Raw genomic sequence first — 22,573 nt, 5'->3', positions numbered from 1 at the left:
TGAGTAAGGATTAATTTTTTCAATGCGGTTTATTTCATTTCTATCGTTGCATTTATTTGTACTATTGTTAATTTGTTTATTTGTTCTTATTTTATTCCTGAATCTTTACTTGTCTTTTAATAATGTTTGAAATGTATATTAGTTAGGATAGTTGTTTTTGCTAAGTCCACGCTACGAAATCCCTTGCAGGAAAAAAATCAAAAGGAAAAAATGATCATCATGCCTCATATTGCACTTTAACAACTGAGTATTAAATACTTAAAGGGATAGTTCATCCAAAAATGAAAATCCTGTCATTATTTACTCACCCTTAAGTTGTTCCAAACCTGTTCCATACAGGTTTGGGACAACTTGAGAGTGAGCAAATGATGACAGAATTAAAATTGTTGGGTGAACTATCCCTTTAAGTATTTGAATGTAGCTTTTGTTAAAACCAAAACCAACGGATTTGGCTGATCCGTTGCACCCCTATGCTCCACCGCATGACAAGCTATTCTTTTTTGCTGCATCAAATAAAAACATCCAGCACACAAACTTTTAAAACTAAAAGTTTTTTTTTTTTTTTTTTTTTTTTTTTTTTTATTATATCACTTCCATTAACCTTCAACATCCACAGAACCTTTCCATTGAACAAAAGGTTCTTTATGGTTAAAAGGGGTTCTTTAGATTATTAAAATGTTCTTTACACTATATCTCTTATCTTGAAATAATAATAATAATAATAATAATATGTCCTGAATATGTCCTAATAATGTCCTGAATATCTCAAAGTAATGATGTTGTCTTAAATATAATGATCTTGAAATAATGAGATGAGATTTCAGTGAGATATTTCAAAATAATGAGATCATGTCTAATTATTTTAAATTAGTACTATATCATTAGTTTGAAATCTCATCATTTCAAAATAAAATTTCGATTGAGATCTCGTTTTGAAATATTTTGAGATGGTTTATATCACATTTAAGATATAACACATTATATTAAGATATACCAACTCAAAAATATTTAGATTTTTTTTTCTAAATATGTCAAATTCAGTGTATCTATAGGGTACCTTTTAAAATATCTCAGCTTATATCTTGAAATATCTTGACGCTATCTTGAAATAATGAGACCTCTTAAAATAAGATGCTATCTGATTTTGAGTTATGCATTTTTCCCCTCGAATTAACTTGTGCTGATTTTTGTTTTTGTTTGTTTGATGTGGCAGAAATGGACTTCCATAGAATTCAGTAAGCTTGCAAGCATCATATTGCCTTGTTTCCACAGCAACGTAGGGATAGGCCAAAATGTTAGGATGGAATTATGTGGAGTAAATCCCATAATTACTTTTTCTGTTTGGATGAATGTTATGAAACCGCAAAGGCAATGTTCTAAATTTCTAGTTGAGTGTCTGTTAAATTTGACTATATTCACCAAGATATGCATATTAAATCATCCCATACATTTTGCAATATGCATTTTATGGGCCGAAACATTCCTTGTAATGGAAACACGTTAACCTAAACAAGCTGTTTTTATTGTCTGGCATGAATTATTTATTTATTTATTTTATTTGCTCACTTTTTATTATTCCTGCATGCAATTTGATACTCTCTTGCCATTTAAAAAAATATCTCCCACTTCCAGAAAACAATTTAGGTAAACATTTTTATGGCTATGTTATTGACCCATTTAAACAAATTGAACTCTTGAAAACCACTTTCATCCAGATTTAGCCAGACAGGTGGAGGTGAACAGCCATGATAACAGAGCAGGACAAGAGCAGAAGTATGAGAGTGAGGCAGACAGAAAGAAACGAAAGGGAGTGGGTTAGATGCGCCGGCAACGTCATACTAAGGGAGACACGGGAGCCTGTTGCTATGCCAACACAGATGGGCCACCGCATTTCAATGCAGACGTCCGCAGCAGGCCTCTCCACGTCAGACAGCACTGTGCAGGCAATGACGCCTCGCATTTGCATTCTAAGAAAATAAATGTTTACATGAAGCATACGCTTCTTTTTAAAATACCAACACCTCAAGGCTACCGCTGCTCTGTCTGCTGTTCTGCTCAGTGTGGTACGCAGCCGCTCTACCTGTTTCATATTGAAATGTGCATCGCTGGGAGGGAAGTGAGACTTCTCCATGAGCCATTACTGTCCGTCTTTGTATCTCTTGGTTAAATTAGCTGAATAAATTGTTCTCTCTCTCTCTCTCTCTCTCTCTCTCTCTCTCTTCGAGAGAGAGAGAGTAAAATTGACATTTGTGGGAGACTGACTGCTTGTTGTTCGCAAGTGAAAAATCCTTAATGCAACGCAGCATTGAGGTGTGAGACCAAAATCAATTAATATTTAATAATTATTTCTGAATGTATGCTTGTTCCTTTTAGTTAAGGCTGTTGAGCAAGAAATCTGAATGTAAACACAGCGTAAATGCCTCCATTTCACAGTAGAGCGGCTCCGTCAGCTTTTTTTCGCTGTGCCGACCGTTGTTTAAATATTTGTTAACAAGGTGTGTGTTGCTTTTTAATTCCCGGTTGGTTGTGTGCTCCCTTGCTATCTGTTGATGCAGTTGGCTTTTTCACTGTACTCAATTACATCCCAGTTTGTAGGTAATTTCATCTTCATTTTTCAAATTTGAGAAGTCACTGTGGCATAAACTGTTATACGAAACAGATGTGGCAGCTGAGATGTGACTAGTGACGGTGGCACTTTTATAGGCTTTTGTGACTGAAATTAGAATGAATGAGGCAAAAGAACACCATTTCAGGTGGCAGAAACTTCTAAAACATGCAGATGCCTGGATATGGGGTCATTTATAAATAAAATACGTTCTCTTTATGTGTCTAAAAGTGTGAGAGGCACATAAATGATGTATCATCTTCAAAAGCGACGCCTCTTAGTCTCTGGGCATCACAACATAAGGTGTCACCTCACCAGACCAGATAACATCTGTATGAGGAATGACATGTTTGCAGTTTTTGATGGATGAATGAAAGAATAGATTTGACAGAAAAATGGACGGTTAGATGGTGTGTGTGTATATGGATAGATTTGCTTTGGCCAATGGTTTGCTTCATTGATGTTCATGTTTGTGGTTTATGAATGTCGCAACCTTTATTAAGTTGAATTTGTCTTATTGTTTGGAAAATGTATGGATTAAATAGGATTGAACTGAATTCAGTTCCCTTAATGAGCTCTGCATTTGAACATCTGAGTACATGCCCCCAAAATGGCCCATAATTTACCATGAGGTACAAGTTCATGGCTTACCCAATTATTATTAATTTTTTAAAGGGACCATGTATATTTTAACTGCTGGTCACCATTTCAATTTCACAGATTTCACAATTTGTATCACCCTTTTGCCTTCACTGGCATTTAAATTAAAAAAAAAATCTTTTTTGAATGCCTCTGCAGTGTGACAAATTACTTTTTAAATGTACAAATAGTCCATGCGCCCCTCTCCATTAATATAAAGTCGTAAAAGCTGCTTGAATAACATTTGCAGTTATAAAAGAATTAGTGAAATGCTGTTTAAAATGGTTTTAGATGGAGTACATGTCACACCGCAGGACATACAGTATCAACAAAAAAATAATTTCATGCCGGCAAACCCTTTTCTGAAATTCTTCTCGAACTTTGCCATGACAAAACATATATTTGAGGAGCTATAGCATGCAGTGTTACATACTGTAGGTACTAAATATAATTTGCTATAATATGCAATACACTCAATATGCAATTATATTATACTTTGAATAGTTACATTATACTGTATATTTTAATATTTAAATGAGCAAAGGAAATATCCCACGGCTGTTATTTGTTCTAAAACACGTGTAATGCATGGATACTAATATAATGTGCTAAAATATGATGTTATGCTATACTATAATATGCTTTGAATAATATTTAAATGAGTATATGTAATACTAAAATATAATGTATAACATTTATACGATATGAATATTTTAAATTTGATGGTAATATATTAAAGGGGACCCATTTTACAAGATGTAATATAAGTCTCAGGTGTCCCCAGAATGTATCTGTGAAGGATTGCCCATTTTTGAGGATTATCATATCGCGGCCAGTAGGGCTGCACGATTAATCGCAATTTACATGAAATTGCACCTAAACCGATTTGGCTTATCGCGAATTTGAAATGGCAAAGGCAGGTTTTTTTTTTTTTTTTTTAATGCGCAGTTTGTCATTGATGTAGGGCTCTGTAAACACTGCTCCATCTAAAAGCACTGAGAGTTTGAGTCGCTTATAACGTGCATTTGAAAAAGCAACACGCATCAAACATCTTTCCAAACATGAGAAGCATTTATGAACATCTTGTCCAGCAAAAGACAGCATTTAATAACATGCTTTTACTCCAGACTCACTTCATAACGACAGTTGAGCATCCTTCTGTGAGATGATGTGGCTTCTTACACAGAATAAGACAGTCATGTGTATTAGACATTTAAAGTGAAAATACTTAAAGTGAAGTAATATGCAATATCTACTGCTATATATGCTGTTAATATGAATAAAACAACAAAAGAAAAAAAATCACTCACTGCTCTCTTGACTGAATAACTTTAGTAACTTTAAGAATGCATTTGGAATTGAAGTGGATGGATTTTTACCACAATCGGGTGGTAAACTGCTAATTATGTTCAAAAATAATATGAGAATTTTGCAAAATAGGTCCTTTTTAATATAAAATAGAATAAAATAATATAATAAATAATCATATCATATATATTTGAATATTTAAATGAGCAAAGGCAATATCAAAATATTATTTGAAATGAAAGAACTTAGAAACTTATTTAAACTTAAGAAATTATTTATTATGCAATTACTTTGAATATTCATTTAACCATTTGAATATTTAAATAAGCAAAGACAATAACCCCTTACTTGTTCTAACGCACTTGCATTAGTTGGACAGTGTTCAGATACCGCCATTGTGCTTTCCTTAGATATTGTCTGTGTATTATTGTTTACCGTATTCCTTGCGATTTCACACTTTGTAATTCCCGGCGAGTTGCAGTTCTCGTCCTGTTCTCAAAAACCAAACCATCTCTTATTGTCTCGCTCCCTTCATTTGTGATATTTTTTTTAATGGAATTGGCTGCACAATGACTAGTAACTCCCAGGTACAATGATCCATTCTATAGCCGTGTTATCTCCCTAATAGAGTGCAGCATAGAAGTAGCAGGGCAAGCGACGATACCGCGGTAATTGTCAAGGAATCACACAGGAACATCAGAGAGAACAATGGCGCTATAACTCTGCTTTCTATAATCATAATGTTTCTTTGTTTCACGGAAATGAAACTCATAGGCAATGAGAGCTCCAAGCAGGCCCAGCCTCTTTAAATCCGGGATTGTTTTTGCCATGTGTTTCCTTGGAGGTGCATTTGGAATATGAAGGAAACATTCTCCCTTTTCAATTAAATATCGCCTTGAATGCAATTCAGCTCACCAGAGAGCGTTTCGTAATGTGTGGCATTCCTGACGGTAATCATATTCCTCGCAAAATGGAATAAGCGCGTAAAGGCGTAAATGAAGTTAATGAGGATTTTCGCGAAGCTCCCAGCTGATGCATTATTTTTTTTGATCTTGTTGGTGAGCTTTTGCTTTCCAGTTTGTTTATTGCACTGATATGAAATGCAACCTGATTGACATCTCACCAGTTTCCTGTGCCTGACCCCACCATTTTGGTTGGCTCGTCTCATCTGGATTTGCATAGCAATTCCTCCTGATTGTCTTCTGCATTTCTGTACGACTCTCCATCACATTATTCGGAGTAAACAGCAACTACTGCACCATGATTACAGAACTCAAACTGCCGGATAATGGCTCCCGCATCGGTGTGTGTAATTGATTGGTATTGAGCTGTCAAGCTGCATACATTATTACAGCGCTGAAATCAACTCGCAGGCTTTTGTCTGTTAGTAAGACGATAGACCGTCTGGGACGGGTTGCCTCTGTGCTCTTGGGAGAATTTATCTCGGTCCCTGCTACTTTTTATGAGACATTTCCTCACTGCTTTCTGATCTCTCTTTGCTATTTTATGAGACTGTGGCTTTCGATTGCAACATTTATGGGTGTAACCGCTATAGCATAGAAGCATATGATCTAAGGAATGCTATCTGCCAAACACTAAATATGTGCTCCATTAGGAGAAAAAGCATTTTTTTTGTGAGCAAGTGCCTTTTTGGCACTTGTGCCAATTGAAATGCTTTTTTCCTTACCCTTTCCCCTCCCTCCCTTCCTTCCTTTTCCCTCCTTCCCTTCCTTTCCCTCTTCAACACCTCTTATTGTCCCCTTCCCTTGAAGAACTGTGTGTGTTTATTTTATCTTCCTCCTTTTTTCTCCCCCCTCCCCTTTGGTTTCCTTCAAATTTGGCATCCGTGTTTGCCTCAGGATGTCTGTCACAAACTGCAGTCAAACGTTGTGACAATGCTTTTCGTTTCCGCCCGTGCCTTTTTTTATGACCCTCTTATTTCTTTTTTCCTTTTTCCTGTTTTTTCCTTCAAGGTCTGGCGCACCTGACGTTAAAGAGCCAAGGTATGGGGCCTCTCCCATTTCTTTTTTCTTTTTTCCCCCAATTCCCCCTTTTTTGTACCAAACCCTTGCTTCCACCAACTCATTTAATCTACCTTTTTTCCTTCCATTTCTTTGTCCCGTTGGTTTCTGTGCCCTTTCATTCTCTGCTATCTGTGTGTTCTCCATGTGCGTCTCCTCACCCCTGTCCTGTCCACTGGCCCAGCCCCAGGAGCAGCTCCTCTGATGGCCACTCCTGCAGCAGGTAACGCTCTTACGCTCTCCCTCACATGTTTGTTTTGGTCCTGGTGTTGTGCGGTCACAAACCGTACCCAGAATGCACAGAGCCAGAGCTCTGCTGTCATTCTAGCTGTTTGGCTCTATTAAAAAAGATAGTTTTGATTGAATGCTGCCGATTGAATGCGTTTTTATTTAATATGTCCTAATTGTTCTTGCTTAATTTTCTTTCTTGATTATGGGTGTGTATTTGAAATGCAAATAATGTACCCGTTTGAAATGTTTCTTGCCTCTTCTTTCAGCTGAAGTGACTCATTGTGGCGGCTGATAACTGTCATTACACTATCTGTTATACACTTCACATTCTTTTATCTGCATGTTCGCTGAATTGCAGTATAGTCAGGCTAAGCTTTAAAGCAATTATTTTTTTATAAGAGTAGTCTACTGTGCTGCCAGTGCCACTTGAAATGCAAAAAACACTTCAGTCAAACATATTTATCTAACAAATTTAGACAGAGCGCACTCCCTGTCTGCAGCAATAACTGAAGGCTGCTTGATTCCTTGATTCCCTTACTGACCTGTCAATCTTAATTACTTCAAGTGATTACAGGCCTACGTGAGATAAGCATGGTTTGCTAATTGCAGGATTTGCTAATGATTGGTTCATGAAGCTCATACGAGGATGTGTCTCCATCAAAATATCCCATGTGATCCCCCCCCCCTCTCTCTCTCTCTCTCTCTCTCTCTCTCTCTCTCTCTCTCTCTCTCTCTCTCTCTCTCTCTCTCTCTCTCTCTCTCTCTCTCTCTCTCTCTCTCTCTCTCTCTCTCTCTCTCTCTCTCTCTCTCTCTCTCTCTCTCTCACTCTCTCTCTCTCACTCAACACACACACACACACACACACACACACACACACACACACACACACACACACACACACACACAAATCTGTATTATATTGTAATCAGTATTTTTTTTTCTATTTTGTAAAAAAGTTTAAGGGTTAAGATTTTTTGTTAAAAATAATTTGTTCTTAACTTTCTATTCATCAAAGATGCCTGAAAAAAACTACAATTACACTCTATTAGTTCATGTGAATTAATGCATTAAGAAATGAGACTTTAAAAAGTGTTACTTTGTGAAGTGTTAGTAAAGAATCCATTGCCTTAAAAAAAAAGCCTAAATGATGCAAACAAGTCATTGGACAACATTACTTGGGCTACATATAAAAAAATGCATGCGCCTTGGATAAATAAAAATGGAATAGCCTCTGCACGGACAAAATGGAAATGATTTTAATCAAATCATATTGTTGCACCGAAGCTGCAGAGCTGAATGGACACATGTAAACCGAAGCTCTTTGTTAACTCAATGGAACCTTAATATTAGGACTTATATCTGCACAAAATGACCCGAATATGAAAGTGAACGTGTCTGTGCTGCTCTGAATGTGTAACTCCTGTTGTGGACGGGTTTTTCACGCAACAATGTGCAGAAACACAGCAACTAAACTCTAAAAATTCACAGCATTATAGTGTTCTCATTATAATGTTATGTACATAACCATATACGCCAAGAGAGTATCGCGGTACGTACCGTGGGTCGTGTATCGCAGTTTTTCGGTTCGGTTTGAATTTTGTTACACCCCTAGCATTTGCGTAACATAATATTTCTGTTTTATTTATTTAATTTTGTTTAAATAAATGCAGCCTTTCAAAAACAAAAACTATAACATTTCCATGCTGTGTGGTGTCATTTCCCCTATATAGCTTTCCAGTTAAATCAGTTTAGATTATTTTCAGTATGAGTTTGTAATCTGGCGACTACAAAATACTAACATGCTGTAATTCATCGTGTTTGTTTATTCTCATGATTTTTAAGAATTAAATTGGCTCTATTCCAAGACCTAGTGAGCTTCCTTGATGCCTAATGCTACATAAACAGCTGCCTTCCAAGACAGCATCCTAACCATAATGGATCTTCATAAGTGACTGATTCGGAACTTAGCAACTCAGCATGCCACATAAATGGCACTCTGGAGACAAGAATCAGTTAATTCCAATAGAGTTTAGTAATAGCTTGTTGCTAAGATACTGATAATCTATTCTAATAAGCAAAAAAAAAAAAAAAAAAAAACGCACTTATTTAAATTTTTTAGTCTTTTTAAAAATATATATTAAGCTCTATATATTTAGGATAATACTGAATTAATTACAAATCTTAATCAACAGTTCTTTAGCACTGTTCGCCATCATCGCCACAATGCAGGCTGGGTTTTCTTTCTCTCCGAAGGATTCATGCTGTGCTGCCTTAGTATTTGAAAAAGTAAACAATCAGAGTCATTATGTTGTCTACCTTTTGGAACACTGTGCCAATGATGATGCCTTAAAATGCTGCCTACATATGCCGATTAATATATTTTGGAACAGAAAAGTTGGATGGCAGCGTCTCTAAAAAAAAAAAAAAAAAAGCACGCCGTCTGCCCACCAGGAGTACTTTAACCTCAAGACAGTCAGGTCTTTTATATTATTCAGATGAACTGAACAGAGTTTAGAGAGTTGTTTAAGCTCCAGAGTCATTTGAGGTCAAGACGAAAGACAGCAGAGAAAGAAGACTCTGCCCCTGTGGGCTCTGAAGTGTAATAGAGACTTTTAATTAGTGTGGGTGGGGGGAATTCGACCCAGCTGGTTAATTATTAGGTACTAATGAGTGACCTTAATTACTAGCTAGGATGCAGGACAGTAGTCTTCAGTAGACTTTATTTACGTTGCCCCTTTAACCATTTAATGCAAAGAAGAAAAAAACCAGAAGCCCATAAATCAGAAGAACGAGAGTAGCAGATGACCCAGCACGCCGTCTTTGCTTCCAGCCTTTGTCTTATGAGCTGCAGCTCTACACAGAGAAACTAATGCTGAAGGGATAGGGGCTCATTTTTCTCAACTCGGCCTCTGGCTGTGCTCGCAGATCAAACGTTCCGAGATTGATCAGTTGGAGAAAAAAGGGACCTTTTTTGTCAACTTTGCTGGGTCTCGTATTGACTGCAAAACTGAGTTTAGATGCTGGACCTGATATGTTTTGAACTACTGTAACTGTTGTCAACAAGAATTCAAGAAAGCATCAACATTTAAACATGGGTGTATGGGACACCCCGCTGCCCGCGCTGTGCGTTGGGGGACCACATCGCAGATTCACCTATTTACACGCAGCATTTGATTTATTTTAATTTTTTTTTAGAACTGAACTAAAGATGAAAGGAAAATATGAAGTGAAGCCCAAATTAGGCAGAATAAGCAGAATATCATATAAATTAGTGTTTATTTACAGAAAATATAGTCAGCCTTGCAGGCCTTGATGCGATGATGCAGACAAACAATAGATCAAATAAATGTAGCAATTTTTATGTTTGTTTTTTAATTAACTTTTTGGTAACACTTTATTTTAAGGTGATGTAATTGCACGTTACTATGTGAACTTACTATAGTAATAACATTCAATTATGCATAATTACAAGTATCTAACCCTAACCGTAACTCTATAGTAAGTACATGTTGTTAATGCAATTAATATTACTCCGTACTTATTACCCCACTACCAGCACTGCAAGTAATGTTCCGCTCCTGGACTGAAGTTCTTATCAAAAAGTGTTTTCACTGTACATTTTTTTACTGTGCAGACATGAATTTTGCTTTATATATCTTTTTATGTACCCAGATTTCGGTTACCAAAACCATTTTCGTTTTCGACCTTAATAGTTTTGGAAGGCCAAAATCATTGTCCGATGGCACATTTCGTGCACACAACTTGGATACTCACAACTCGATGGGACATATACTCGCTATACTCGTGGGACGCGAACCACGGGGAGCGCAAGCCTGACCCTCGTCATTGAAGATGGCAAGGCGGGAGTGCAGCACTCGGATTGGAAGTGCTTCACAATCCGCACAGGCAGCCCCCTCGAGAGCTGCCCGAGCGTGCTGCACTCCCAGGCAGTGCACACATAGCTGATGTGTGTCCCCATCTGTTATACATCTCGGACATGGGTGCACACATCTATTGAATTGCTGACTCGCCATGATTATATGTGACCCGATCTGGCGAAATGAGTCGGAAGTCGCAACGTTCCATTTTAAGATATGGGCCGATTATGTGGAAAAACAATGAAAATAATAGATTTTTTTAAAAAATAATTTTTTTGCTAAATCTCAAAGAACAGATATTCAAAAATAATCTCCTAACGTTTCGTAGTCCAGATAATTGAGTAAAGGTATTTAAATGACTATTAAAGTTTACAAAGTTTTACTAAATTCGCTCGAAATGCTTTTCTCAAATCCTCTCGTCACCTCTGAGCATTTCCCGGGAATCCCTTCAAACTGTCTCTGCTCTCCAAATATGGTGTTTCACGTTGTATAGGACCAATCAAAAAGCTTAGAAATGTACACAAACGCTGATCATTTGTCAATGGGAAGCCCCGTTTCGACTGACCGGCACGCGATTGGTCCAGCCATTCTCCTGTCAGACTCGCAGCGCTCTGTGTAAACAAGCTAGCAGATCTCCTCAGAAAGATTAAATATTATTAATTTGAGAAATGTCGCTGTCAAAAGAGAGCAAAGTCGCCAAAAAGTCGCCAAAAGCGTTGAACTCACTGGAGGCTTCTAACCTAAGCTCTGCTGGTCATCAAGAGTGGCTAAGGCTATCAGTGATTGTTTTGGATCTGGAGACGTGTCATCCTCTGATAACAGCGACAGTGAAAGTGACAGCCCTGTGGTATTTATCGTGTATGGATGTGAGTGAGTGCAATTATTCTGTGAGTGTATTTATCTGCAAGGAGAATCCATTACAATGTGTTTGATTTATTTTAACCCAATATTTAACTGTTGGTATCTCCGTTATGAATATGTTACACTGTTATTGTCAACTAGCCTACACAAAGATATGATTGCATAGGCTAACATTATTTGTTCTCTGTTTCCTTGTCTCTCTGCCTCTCTCACACTCTCTCTCTCTCTCTCTCTCTCTCTCTCTCTCTCTCTCTCTCTCACACACAGACACACACACACACACACACACACACACACACACACACACACACACACACACACACACACACACACACACACACACACACACACACACACACACACACACACACCCCCTCTCTCAAGGAAAACTGTAGCACCTCTGTTCAATCTTTCTGATTTTAGTAAATGTTTGTAAAAGTGCCTTTGAAATTATTTATTCAAATAAAAACTTTAAAATAATTTGAGCTTCAGCATGGCATAATAGCATATATTAATGTCTTTGGTCAAATTAAGCTGTACAATAAATAGTTCATCCCTTTAAATGCAATGGATTTTGAAAGATATCAACAAAAAACGGGCAAAAAACTTTAAAAGCGATTTTCTCAGGTTTTCAGTTGGAAAAAGAGGGCAGATGACCATAATTCAAATGTATATATCTTTACAACCATTCAAGGTATGACTTTGACTAGGATATCATTTGAAAGCTTATGGTCTCCTCTTTCCATTAATACCAAAATCTCAATTTTGAAATTTGGGTCACTGTGACTCATTTTGCTGGATCAGGTCACATATATCTATATATGATCGCTTGCGACAGACAACACCAAATAAGACCGACAACAGCAGAGAGTGCTTGCTGAAGAACAGAAAGCTAACTCTGTTGTGTGCCGGCGTCCCTTTGTAGCTTCTGTGTATGCCGTCATATGTTACGTCATGACGTAACACCAATCATGATTGGCTTAGTTTCATTCATGCTTCGGAGGCGCTACGCTGAGGGGCGTTCCCCAAAGTGTCGTTCCGACGCAGTAAGAGTTCCCTCGAAAGGGAACATTTCTGTTTCCCGTACAGAACCTATAGGATGTTGCGCATGCGCGGTCAACACAAAATTAACAAATCACTCTCTAAGACAACTCTGTATTCCCGAGTCATATCACCGACTCATCACTACTGTGATGTGTGAATAGTATAAAAACACGAAACGCCGTTACTTGTGTGAACAGCACAGTGGTGGACATTATCAGTACTTTACTGGAGTATTTTTATTTTAAGAAACTTTTACTTCACTACATTCTAAAGTACATATCATCCTTTTCACTCATCATCACATGCACGTGAAAGCGGTGTCCGATTTGTGAACGAGCTGATTCTTTTCAATGAGCCTGCTGAATTGGTTCGCAAAACGCATCAAGTGATTATTTCGCGAATAAGACCGATCCAATAACTCGCCAAATAATTCGTTCAGAGCGAGTCTCCATTTAACCGAATTCATAAGTTTCACTGAAAATTAGCCAAGAACCGGGAGATCCTCGGAACTCGAGTGCAAGCGGGACTGATGGTGCAAAAAGTAAGATACAAATGCTGAATTTTACGATATTATTGTAAGTGAAACTCATATTTTGGTCATAACTGTCAGTTGTATGTGAACAAAATCTGCTGTAAAAGGGCAAGCTGTTTAAAGCAGCCCACTGTAATGCTTGAATCCATCTCAATGGGGTAGGTTTTAGGTTAAAAAAAACCTAAACATAACATTAAAATAGCGCTAATTAATACCCATGCATCTTCTGCGCTGCTGTAGCAGATCAAATTGTAAGTTTGCGTAGTGTTCATCTTAAAATTTAATGCATTTAGCCCTATGTGATGTCTGTTTTTATATTCTTTGTCAACGCGTATTTAGTTTTTCCTTATTTTTTAATTACTTTTAATACTCAAGTACATTAAAAATCAAGTACTTTAGTACTTTTACTAGAGTAAAACGACACATTTGCGTATTTACCGGAAAAGTTAATCTGGCAATTTTACGGTAATTTGCCGGGTTTAATGTGTGAAAGGGGCTATTATCAATGGTCATTATCCAAAAAATACTTTCTATACTAACTGTGTATTATACATTACTTTCTTTTTAACAATATCAATTTAAGACCATATCAGACTGAGAAGAACGAATGTTTCTTGTTTTGTTCCTTAATAATGTGTGGCATTGGTTTCATTATCACTCAACATTATTTATCCTAGAATGAGTTATTTACTAATGTTTTGATAAATGAAAAGATTGATGTCCTCAAATAACAAATAGTTTGTCTTTTGGGTGTGGTAGTGGGCTCTAGCACAATTAAAGGTCTATACAACAGAAACTTGAACAGATGGAAAGCTTTTTTTCTTCACAGCTTTTCCTTCATCACTTGTGAAACTTCCCTACATGATACTGCCGTAACCTTATTCAATGTGTCTTTTCATCCAAAACTAGAGTAATGAGCGCAAGCTGCTAATTGGAAAGAGAAAATGTTTTGGTAAACAGTAATGTGTCATGGTTGCAACAACGTTTCAGGGATGTTTACTTTTCCTGAATTCATTGCACTATAATGGTGCCTTGATTCAACTCCAGACACTTTGTTGAGTCTCTTTAATCAAAATATTTCTAATTCAGCACAGCAAAATGTCACCTTCAGCAAGAGCCTTGTGCCCACCCTCATGACAGGCAGCAGTGTGGAGTGCTTTTATTTGAAAATAAACACATTTGTCAGCTAGTGGTTATGCTTTAGCTCTTCTTTAGCTTTTTTCTGTAACCTGTTCTTGACATTGACAAAAATGTAAAAAATATTCAGATGGCTTCCTTTTCTTCTGAAAAGATAAAAGTAGGTTTTGCTTCCACCACTTCAGAAGAGATGTATACTGTATACTGAACATTCAATGGGGACCAAAAGTTTAAGTGAAAAATGTTTCTTTGTTTTATTTAATATTCAGTTTTTTATCATTACTAATTGTATTAGCATTAAAAAAACTGAGTGAAAACCTGAACAAAAATATTAATATGAATATTAACAATAACATGAATCTTAATTTATTTAGTATGCCCCAGTAGCACCCAGTTTGCATGAATTCCAGAAGTTTGACTATGTGAATGATCCAAAGAGGATGGGTCACAAATTGAATTAGTAAAGCAGCCTAGAAATTAGGGCTGGGTATTGACATAGATTTGAATACAAATCGATTTGAGTCTGATTCGTTTGGATATAAATCAGGTACAGTACAGGGCTTTTCACACTGCACTTAACCCCGGGTTATTGTCGTTCTAAATAGGGATGGGCATTCGATTAAATTTTCTTAGTCGATCGTCGGGAGAATTAACGATCGACTATCGATTAATCATTAATATTTTTATATTGAAATTCATTATTTCTTCAACTTTTTATAAATTAAAAATGCAATGAAAATACAAAAATACAGTTTGTTTGTCCTCGATGAGATCTTTATTACAAGAAGATCAACTTGTGGCAGTGAAACTGGACGTTCGGTAGACTTGAAGATATGCCCTGCGGTGCTCTAAAACAGCGAGCCGGCGTTCTTGAACAGAGACCCATGCATGGCCACTTCATCCGTTTTCTGTGATCGGATAGCTATCCGATCGTGAAAAGACCAGGTGTAAATGCCCTCCGAAACGCATTCGAGACGGATTTAAACCCGATCGCTCAAACCACTTCAGGAAGAGATCTGAGACGCATTCCAGACGAAACTGGACAAGAGTAAATGCATCTGGTTGTTGAAACTACATATGTAAATTTGACTTATCCCAAAAATGCTAAGAAATAAACATGTGAGAGCGTTTTATAGGCCTAGGCTATATGTCATGTTATAGCCAGATATGACGACGCTACTTCAACACGCATCACCACAGATGAGCATCTATTCATCAAGCCAACGTGCAAACTATCGCAAATCAAAGTGAAAGTCATTCATCAACACACAATCATCTTCATTAAAAGTAAAGAACCGAAATGATCTTACCAGGGCTGTTGCCACAATATTGTTGCAGTCTTTGATTTAGAAATTATCGCTGATGATCAATAAAATGCAGCTCATATCAGTTGCTTTTGGACGTGCAACAATTTAAATATGTAGCGCGGGAATTCAAGATCGGATTTATATCCGTTTTGCAAAAACACATTTATATGACCGGGTGTAAATGGAATCGTTTTGATAAATCAGATAGCTATCCGATCTGAGAAAACGCATGAAGTTCCCATAGAACTTCTGCACCAGTCCACTGATTTCTGTTGAGAAAGATAAGCATGTTGACATGATCTGGGATCAGATGCGACCGCAACCTGGTGACAGCCAGTCCAGCCGCCGAAAACACCCGTTCTGAGGGGACTGACGTTGCCGGGATGCACAGCACAGGTACCTCCGCGCTAAAATCAATTCCATTGCTTCAAGACTCACACTACGCAACGCAACCTGCATGATTAATCGATAACAAATAAACGTGATCGACGAAATTCTTAACGATCGATTATCGATCGTCGATTAATTATGCCCATCCCTAGTTCTAAACACCACTTTCAACCCCGGGTAAAGGAACGTTTCACACTTAACAGCAGTTAGCAACAGCAGCGCTTTTTACCCTGGTGTGCATTGGTTACCCCGTGGGTTGTGGTGTTAACCCCAGTGTTAAACTTGATAGTACAGTTGGCAAAACATAATAAGAGGATGTTCAATACCAGAGCCTTTATGTAAACACACTGCGTGCACCCGTCTAGCGTTCGTCCAATCAATGACACTGACGTTGCAAATAAAGAAAAAATTGTGTTAACCCAGGGTTTAGGAATGTACAGGGGTGAAATGGCAGGGTATGAATATACAGGACTAATTGTTAACCCCAGGTAAATTTGAGCAGTGTGAAACATGAAACAAGACAACCCAGGATTCCATTTACCAAGGTTTAGAATGACCCAGGGTTAACTATTGCTCTTAAATGACAATCTTAAGGAAATCAATTTCTGAACTAACTATATAAGCATTTCAGGGAACCCTGTCAATTCGTTACTATAAAAATTCAAGGTTAAAATTAACAAGTCCAAAATCAGTTACTATTTATTTTTAGATGTACTGGTCAACACTCAAATAAAAACAGAGTTGCATACAAACATTTAAATTGCACATTTTTCTATCTAACTATCTAATTGAGCTATGGACATTGAATGTCCTGAGGTGAATGTAACATTACATAACACATTGTTTGCAAGCCGTTTTATTGACGCCTTTCCGTGGTTGAAACACAGAAATGTCTCATGTAATCGCTCTGTTTCTTTCAACATACTGTACCATCAGATGTTAGTTCATGTTAATTTCATACTGTGACTAATAGCAAAGTAAAAGTTGATTAGTTCACATGCAGCTAAAGGGATCTCTCACGTCACATTGTTTGAATTTCGTGATAAATTTGAAAGCTGAGACCTTTTCATATCAGAATAACAAAGCACAAAGCTTATTCTGATTATTGGATGGAAATGGGATGCGAGTTACAAATAATGATAGGTGAATTTTATTTCCATGCATCAACAGAAAACGGCATGTAAAATTGATTCTGGAATTTATGAAGCGATATTGGTTCATCCAAATTAATTTGATTGATCAATATTGTCAACTCAGCCTTACTAGAAATAGTATTTGTGTATATTTATAAAATAGAGTATTCAATAGAATGTAGTAAGTGCCCACTACAGTGCGTGTTTATATGTGGTCTTATTTAGTGTACATTTGCTAATTTTTAAATTGAATGTCATTAGATATTCGACCAAAACCTATGAATGCAAAAGTGTTCCTTAATGAGAATAAAGATAAGTATTAAAGTATAAGTAAAGATAAATTAGACACCCATTTTAAGTATTTATGTAACACCCATGTACCTGTGGGGAGAAAAGAGAATGCCCTCTTAGTCAATGACTAGTTACATACCCATTAGTAGCAATAACTGCAACCAAACAAACCCCATTTGAATGTTTCACACTGCTGCAGAGGATTTTTTGACCTGCTCCTCCTTGCAGAACTGCTTAATGTCAGTGACATTTGAAAAATACCCTTTCACACCTGAAGACCTGCATAAATGAAACCTTGAGCATTACAGAAAAATAAAGGTGCACAATTTCTGTCCATTTTACCAGCAGACTATATCCATACTGTCTGCTGCAATCAACAAAATCTGATTTCATACTGATTTTGTGAGTTATATTTTATTTCCATAGCACATTAACATAACACTAATAACAATACCATTACAAATTACTATTAATAATATTATCATTAAAATCAATAGTCTTTAGGTCCAAACACTGAACAAATCAGTCATCTGTGAAAATCAAAAGCAGCTTAAAAAAAACTTGTTTAACAATAAATATTGTTTCTTCTCATTAATGTATGGTCCACAAGATAAATATTAAACTAGTAAATCAAGATAGTTGATAGGCTACCGTTATCTTATGTTGAGGTACAGTAGATTCCTCTCTCTGAGAGAATGTGCCATTAATGCAGCGACAAATGCCAAAAGCTCAGTCAGTTTTTGCTTTCACGTCATGTAAACACATTAACCCATTTCATTTTGGAGTAGGCTAGTCATAAACGGCTTAATCATAAACCGATCGACGTAGCTACATTTTTGCCCTTTACCCTGATTTCTCCTGGGATGTAAACACATAAACCTGCGTATATTGAAGTGCGCATATATATATATATATGCCAGGAAAGCGCCCTTACTGTGCATTTAAGCACAGAGCAAGCAATGAGAAAATATATTGTAAACTGACTTTTTTTGACCCAAGAAATTATAAAAACATGTTTTCATGCAGAAGTAATGTCAAAATGCTGCATCTGTAATTGCATCAGAGGATAATATATGTCTGTCAGTTTCCCGCTGACAGGAATACTCTTCAGTTTTTAATGCTTTATTTAACATCTCAACAGCCATAATGAATGGAATACTCTGAGTCAGATACATGATTGATTAGGCTATGTTTTGACCTCACTACTGGAAAATACCCTGATTTATTAATAGTCTTTTTTACTTGCGTTGCCTGGTTATTGGTTTGCATGTAAGCCGGGACAACAGGTTATTTCAATAACTGATTTTGTGAGTTTTCAGCGTACTGGTGTACATGTAAATGTGCATTGACTGTGGTTTGAGACTCCTTCACCGGCATCAGCTCGCAATTTGGGGGAAATATTTCTATGCAACGTGACATTTTTCTTCATCCCCAACTCCATTTTTGCTTGCAAAAAGATTATAATTTTCTCACGATTACAAGTAATAAGAAACAAATAAATAAATAAGCCCCCCCCCCCCCCGCACACACGATAATATTGTGTATTGTCAATCTCACAGGCTGACGACAGGACGACATGACTATGGAGCATATCGCCAAACAACTAGGGTAGAGTAATCTTTGGAGTAATATTTATTGAACAATAATATTTAACTCAACAACAATAGCCATTATAAAAGACAATAGGAAATAAACACAAGCAAACAATTCAGTCAAACGTATGAAAGCAGCGCTCTCTAGACCCTACAGGATTTAAGTTAAATGTAGCCTAAATATAAAGTTAACTTTAGAAACTTAATTGTCCCCTTCCCAAAACCCAAATCGATTTGCTCTGGAACAAGTAATAGATAAATAAGACCAAATATTTCCCGTTTGATATACCCAAATGAATAATGAATTATATATTATGTTTAACCACTTTCTACATAAGAGACAGCGGCAAATTCCTGAAGAACTGGTTGAAGAACTGACTAAGATGAAGCTGTTCTCTGCAGTTACATGTGCACAGTGAAAACGTCAAAACAAATTGTAAAATATGTGCTATCTTTATATATGAATCACATATTTGAGGTCTAAATAACTACAAAAACTCTTAAAACTACATCCTGTGACACAACAACAGTAGTTTTTGTAAAAGATATTGTGGAATTGCTCGACCGCCATGACATTCACCGCAAGCAGAGTGAAACAAACAGTTAAGCAGTTCCAATGCTGATACTGGGGGAATATCGCACAGCTGGAAATGGCTCTTAGCCAATCAGATTTGAGAACCATAAATATCTAGAACTGTTGTATATATAAATAAATAAATAAATAAATAAATAAATAAATAAATAAATAAATAAATAAATAAATAAATAAATAAATAATATTAATATTGGCTAATAATAATAACAATATTGTTGATATTTTGAATAATAATAATAATAATAATAATAATAATAATAATAATAATAATAATAATAATAATAATAATGGTTATTATGGCTAATAGTTATTATAATGGCTGCCCACTGCTCCAGGTGTGTATCACGGTTTCCTGTGTGTTCACTACTCGCTACTCTACATTTAACCCACACATTAGGAGCAGAGGACAAATTCCGAGTATGGGTTACCATTCTTGGCCTTCACATGTCACTTTCACTTTTCACTTAATATTGTTGTTGTTGTTGTTTTTGTTGTTGTTTATTATTATTATTATTATTATTATTATTATTATATTTATACAGATATTCCTGACTATATTGTATTAAATATATCATTTATAGCGCTTAAATATGGTCACTTTAAGTTTCTAACCATAATATTTATAAAGACATTTGACAAACCGTTAAATTATAATGTCTGATTCACGTGGCAAATGTACTTGTTTAACCAACAAGATGGCTCTCTTTACGATGGCTAGTCTTGGCAGCATTTTGCCTGTTGTTGCCAGCTGGACTTAAAAGTGAGTACATTCATCATTTCCCATGACTCCAGCTGAGGCAGACACTCATATGGAGTAGGGTAAATGTGACATTTACTAAAAGCATGTTTGTAATTACATACGTTAATAACAGCTCAAAGCCTTTACTGAGGTAGCTGTAACACACTAATTAAAGGCCATTTAATGTATATTTGCATTGATCTTGGCAATCTACACCCTTCATATACAATATAGTACTGACTCTATTCCATTCTAGCTCTAGTAATAGGTACATTTAAATGAGCAGTCCTGAAGTGTCTTTTTTTTTGTAGGCCTTTAAGGGATAGTTCACCCTTTCTTCTGTTTAACACTAGAAGATATTTTAAAGAATGTCGGTAACCAGACAGTTTTTTCTTTTTTAACTATAGAGCTTTCAAAGTCAAAGACAGTGGACCTCCCTTCGGATACAAAGTACATGATGGCACTAGGGGTTCCACAGACTAGTCGACTAGTTTAATGCTCTGCCATGACGCTTTAAGTTTGACTAGTCACTGATCATGGCCTATAGAGGGCTCAACAGGATAAGAATTTTGAAGTCCATTTTTACTCTCCGTTTTCAACAGTTAAAATGATAAACAAATGCATACTCAGAGCGCTACAAAAGATATGTTTGATGATACCATCTGCACGCTCAATGTGTTGAGTGAAGGCACGTTTTAAACAGCATATTGTACACTGTCGCCGTTCTAAACGAATGTGGTCCTGCATTGTTACGTGCACACATACAGACAATACCACGTGCATCGCATGCAGGTCACGCGCACCCAAACGTTCAGGAGGGCAGAAATGTATTGTCAACACTGTTCTGTGATTTATCAATGAAATGGCTTAGAAACTGAAAAGTTCTAGCATATATTTCTTAGTAACTAAAACCCACAGCTTCTATGGCAAGCCATTTTAACATTTAGGGTGTTTTCACACCTAGTTCGTTTGAACCCTCCAAACGCTCTCGGAGCGGTTCAGCGTGTATATGTGAACAAACCAAGTGATCTCAGACCCCCCTAAAGGGACCCAAAAGTGAACCGAGTATGGTTCGTTTGTGGTTCGATTTCTTTGTGATATGTGAAAGCGATGAGGTCCTAGTCCACTTTGCGTTTCGTTTCAACATAAGTAGCTTACTGCTTTTGAAGAAATATCATACTGTCGGTGTAACCAAGTCTATACAGTTCTGGTGCCTCCGTCCCAACATACTGTACAACACGAAATGTATTCACTTCACATGTTAACGCAGCGGTAGTTACGTTCACGTGACACTGCAGTTATTTGCAGTCATGAACGTATAATTTGTATGCGTAAAAAAATGCATAACATAATGTTACATAACATTTAATTCGGTTGCTGTTCTGAGCGCGTACACTCGTAGCGCTCGCACTCTAGAAGCTTGCAGTGCGTGAGTACTGAGCCAAGTTATCTTTCGCGTCTTGTTGGGCTTAAACTGTCAAAAACACACACAAAAAAATACATAAACACAATCGGTTCTGTCTAAAGTGAAAGTAGACAGTTGGAATATAAATGGATCCGTGTCTTTATCCGTTCTGCATGTGCTCTTAAAGTGGCAGTAACTAAATAATACACATACTGCCGCTAGTCCTTAATTAAAACAACAAAAGAGAAAATCACTCACTGATCTTCACTGAAAATCTTCACTAGCTTAAGAATCAATGTATAATTTTTACTGTGAAGTCTAGCATTTTATTTTTTACATGGGTTTATTCAATTTCTTATTTGAATGGTGCTGTTATATACACCTACTGTGGCTAAAAAAATAAAGCACTGTTTATTTCATTTGTATAGTATGTTTTGTATTTGTAATGTGCAGTTTGTTTTAATTTTTAATAACAAATATAAAATAATGAAATTGAAATGAAATTGAAATTTAAGGATTCCTTTCCCTTCTACGACAACCTGGATGAAATTTTGGGTGCAAGCGCTTGTGCTTGTCTGACAGATGTTGTCAAAGGTGGAAGTGTGCACATGCAAAATGCACAGAAATCTGGGATCTGAGTTCTTTTGAGGTTGTGGTGTGAACAAGAAAGGGTCTGACATCACTTCAATGCAGAAGAGGATCAAAAAAGAAACCGGGTTTTCTTTTGAGTCCACTATATTGTGAACACCAAAAGGACTGCGGTCACTTTCGGCTGGTTCGTTTTCTGGTTCACTTTAACCCTCTGGTGTCTGAGCTGTTTTCTGGGCCCTGGAGGTGTTCTGACATGCTCTGACATTTGTGCTTA

At 36.8% G+C, this 22,573-nt stretch overlaps 1 protein-coding gene across 1 annotated transcript in view; it reads left to right on the top strand.

Annotated features, from left to right (window-relative positions):
• nrxn2a (neurexin 2a) overlaps positions 1 to 22,573 on the top strand; it is a gene marked incomplete at its 5' end in the record, with an annotated part of 371,676 nt that overhangs the window by 20,105 nt on the left and 328,998 nt on the right. The window contains 2 exon segments of the mRNA XM_081391515.1: positions 6,526 to 6,555; positions 6,758 to 6,796. Coding sequence (XP_081247641.1) covers positions 6,526 to 6,555; positions 6,758 to 6,796 — 69 coding nt within the window.

This window comes from Scardinius erythrophthalmus (assembly GCF_964197995.2).
Source record: "Scardinius erythrophthalmus genome assembly, chromosome: 17".
Lineage (NCBI taxonomy): Eukaryota > Metazoa > Chordata > Actinopteri > Cypriniformes > Leuciscidae > Scardinius > Scardinius erythrophthalmus.
Note: the sequence above shows the minus strand (reverse complement) of the source record. Positions and strands in the feature narration are given on the sequence as shown.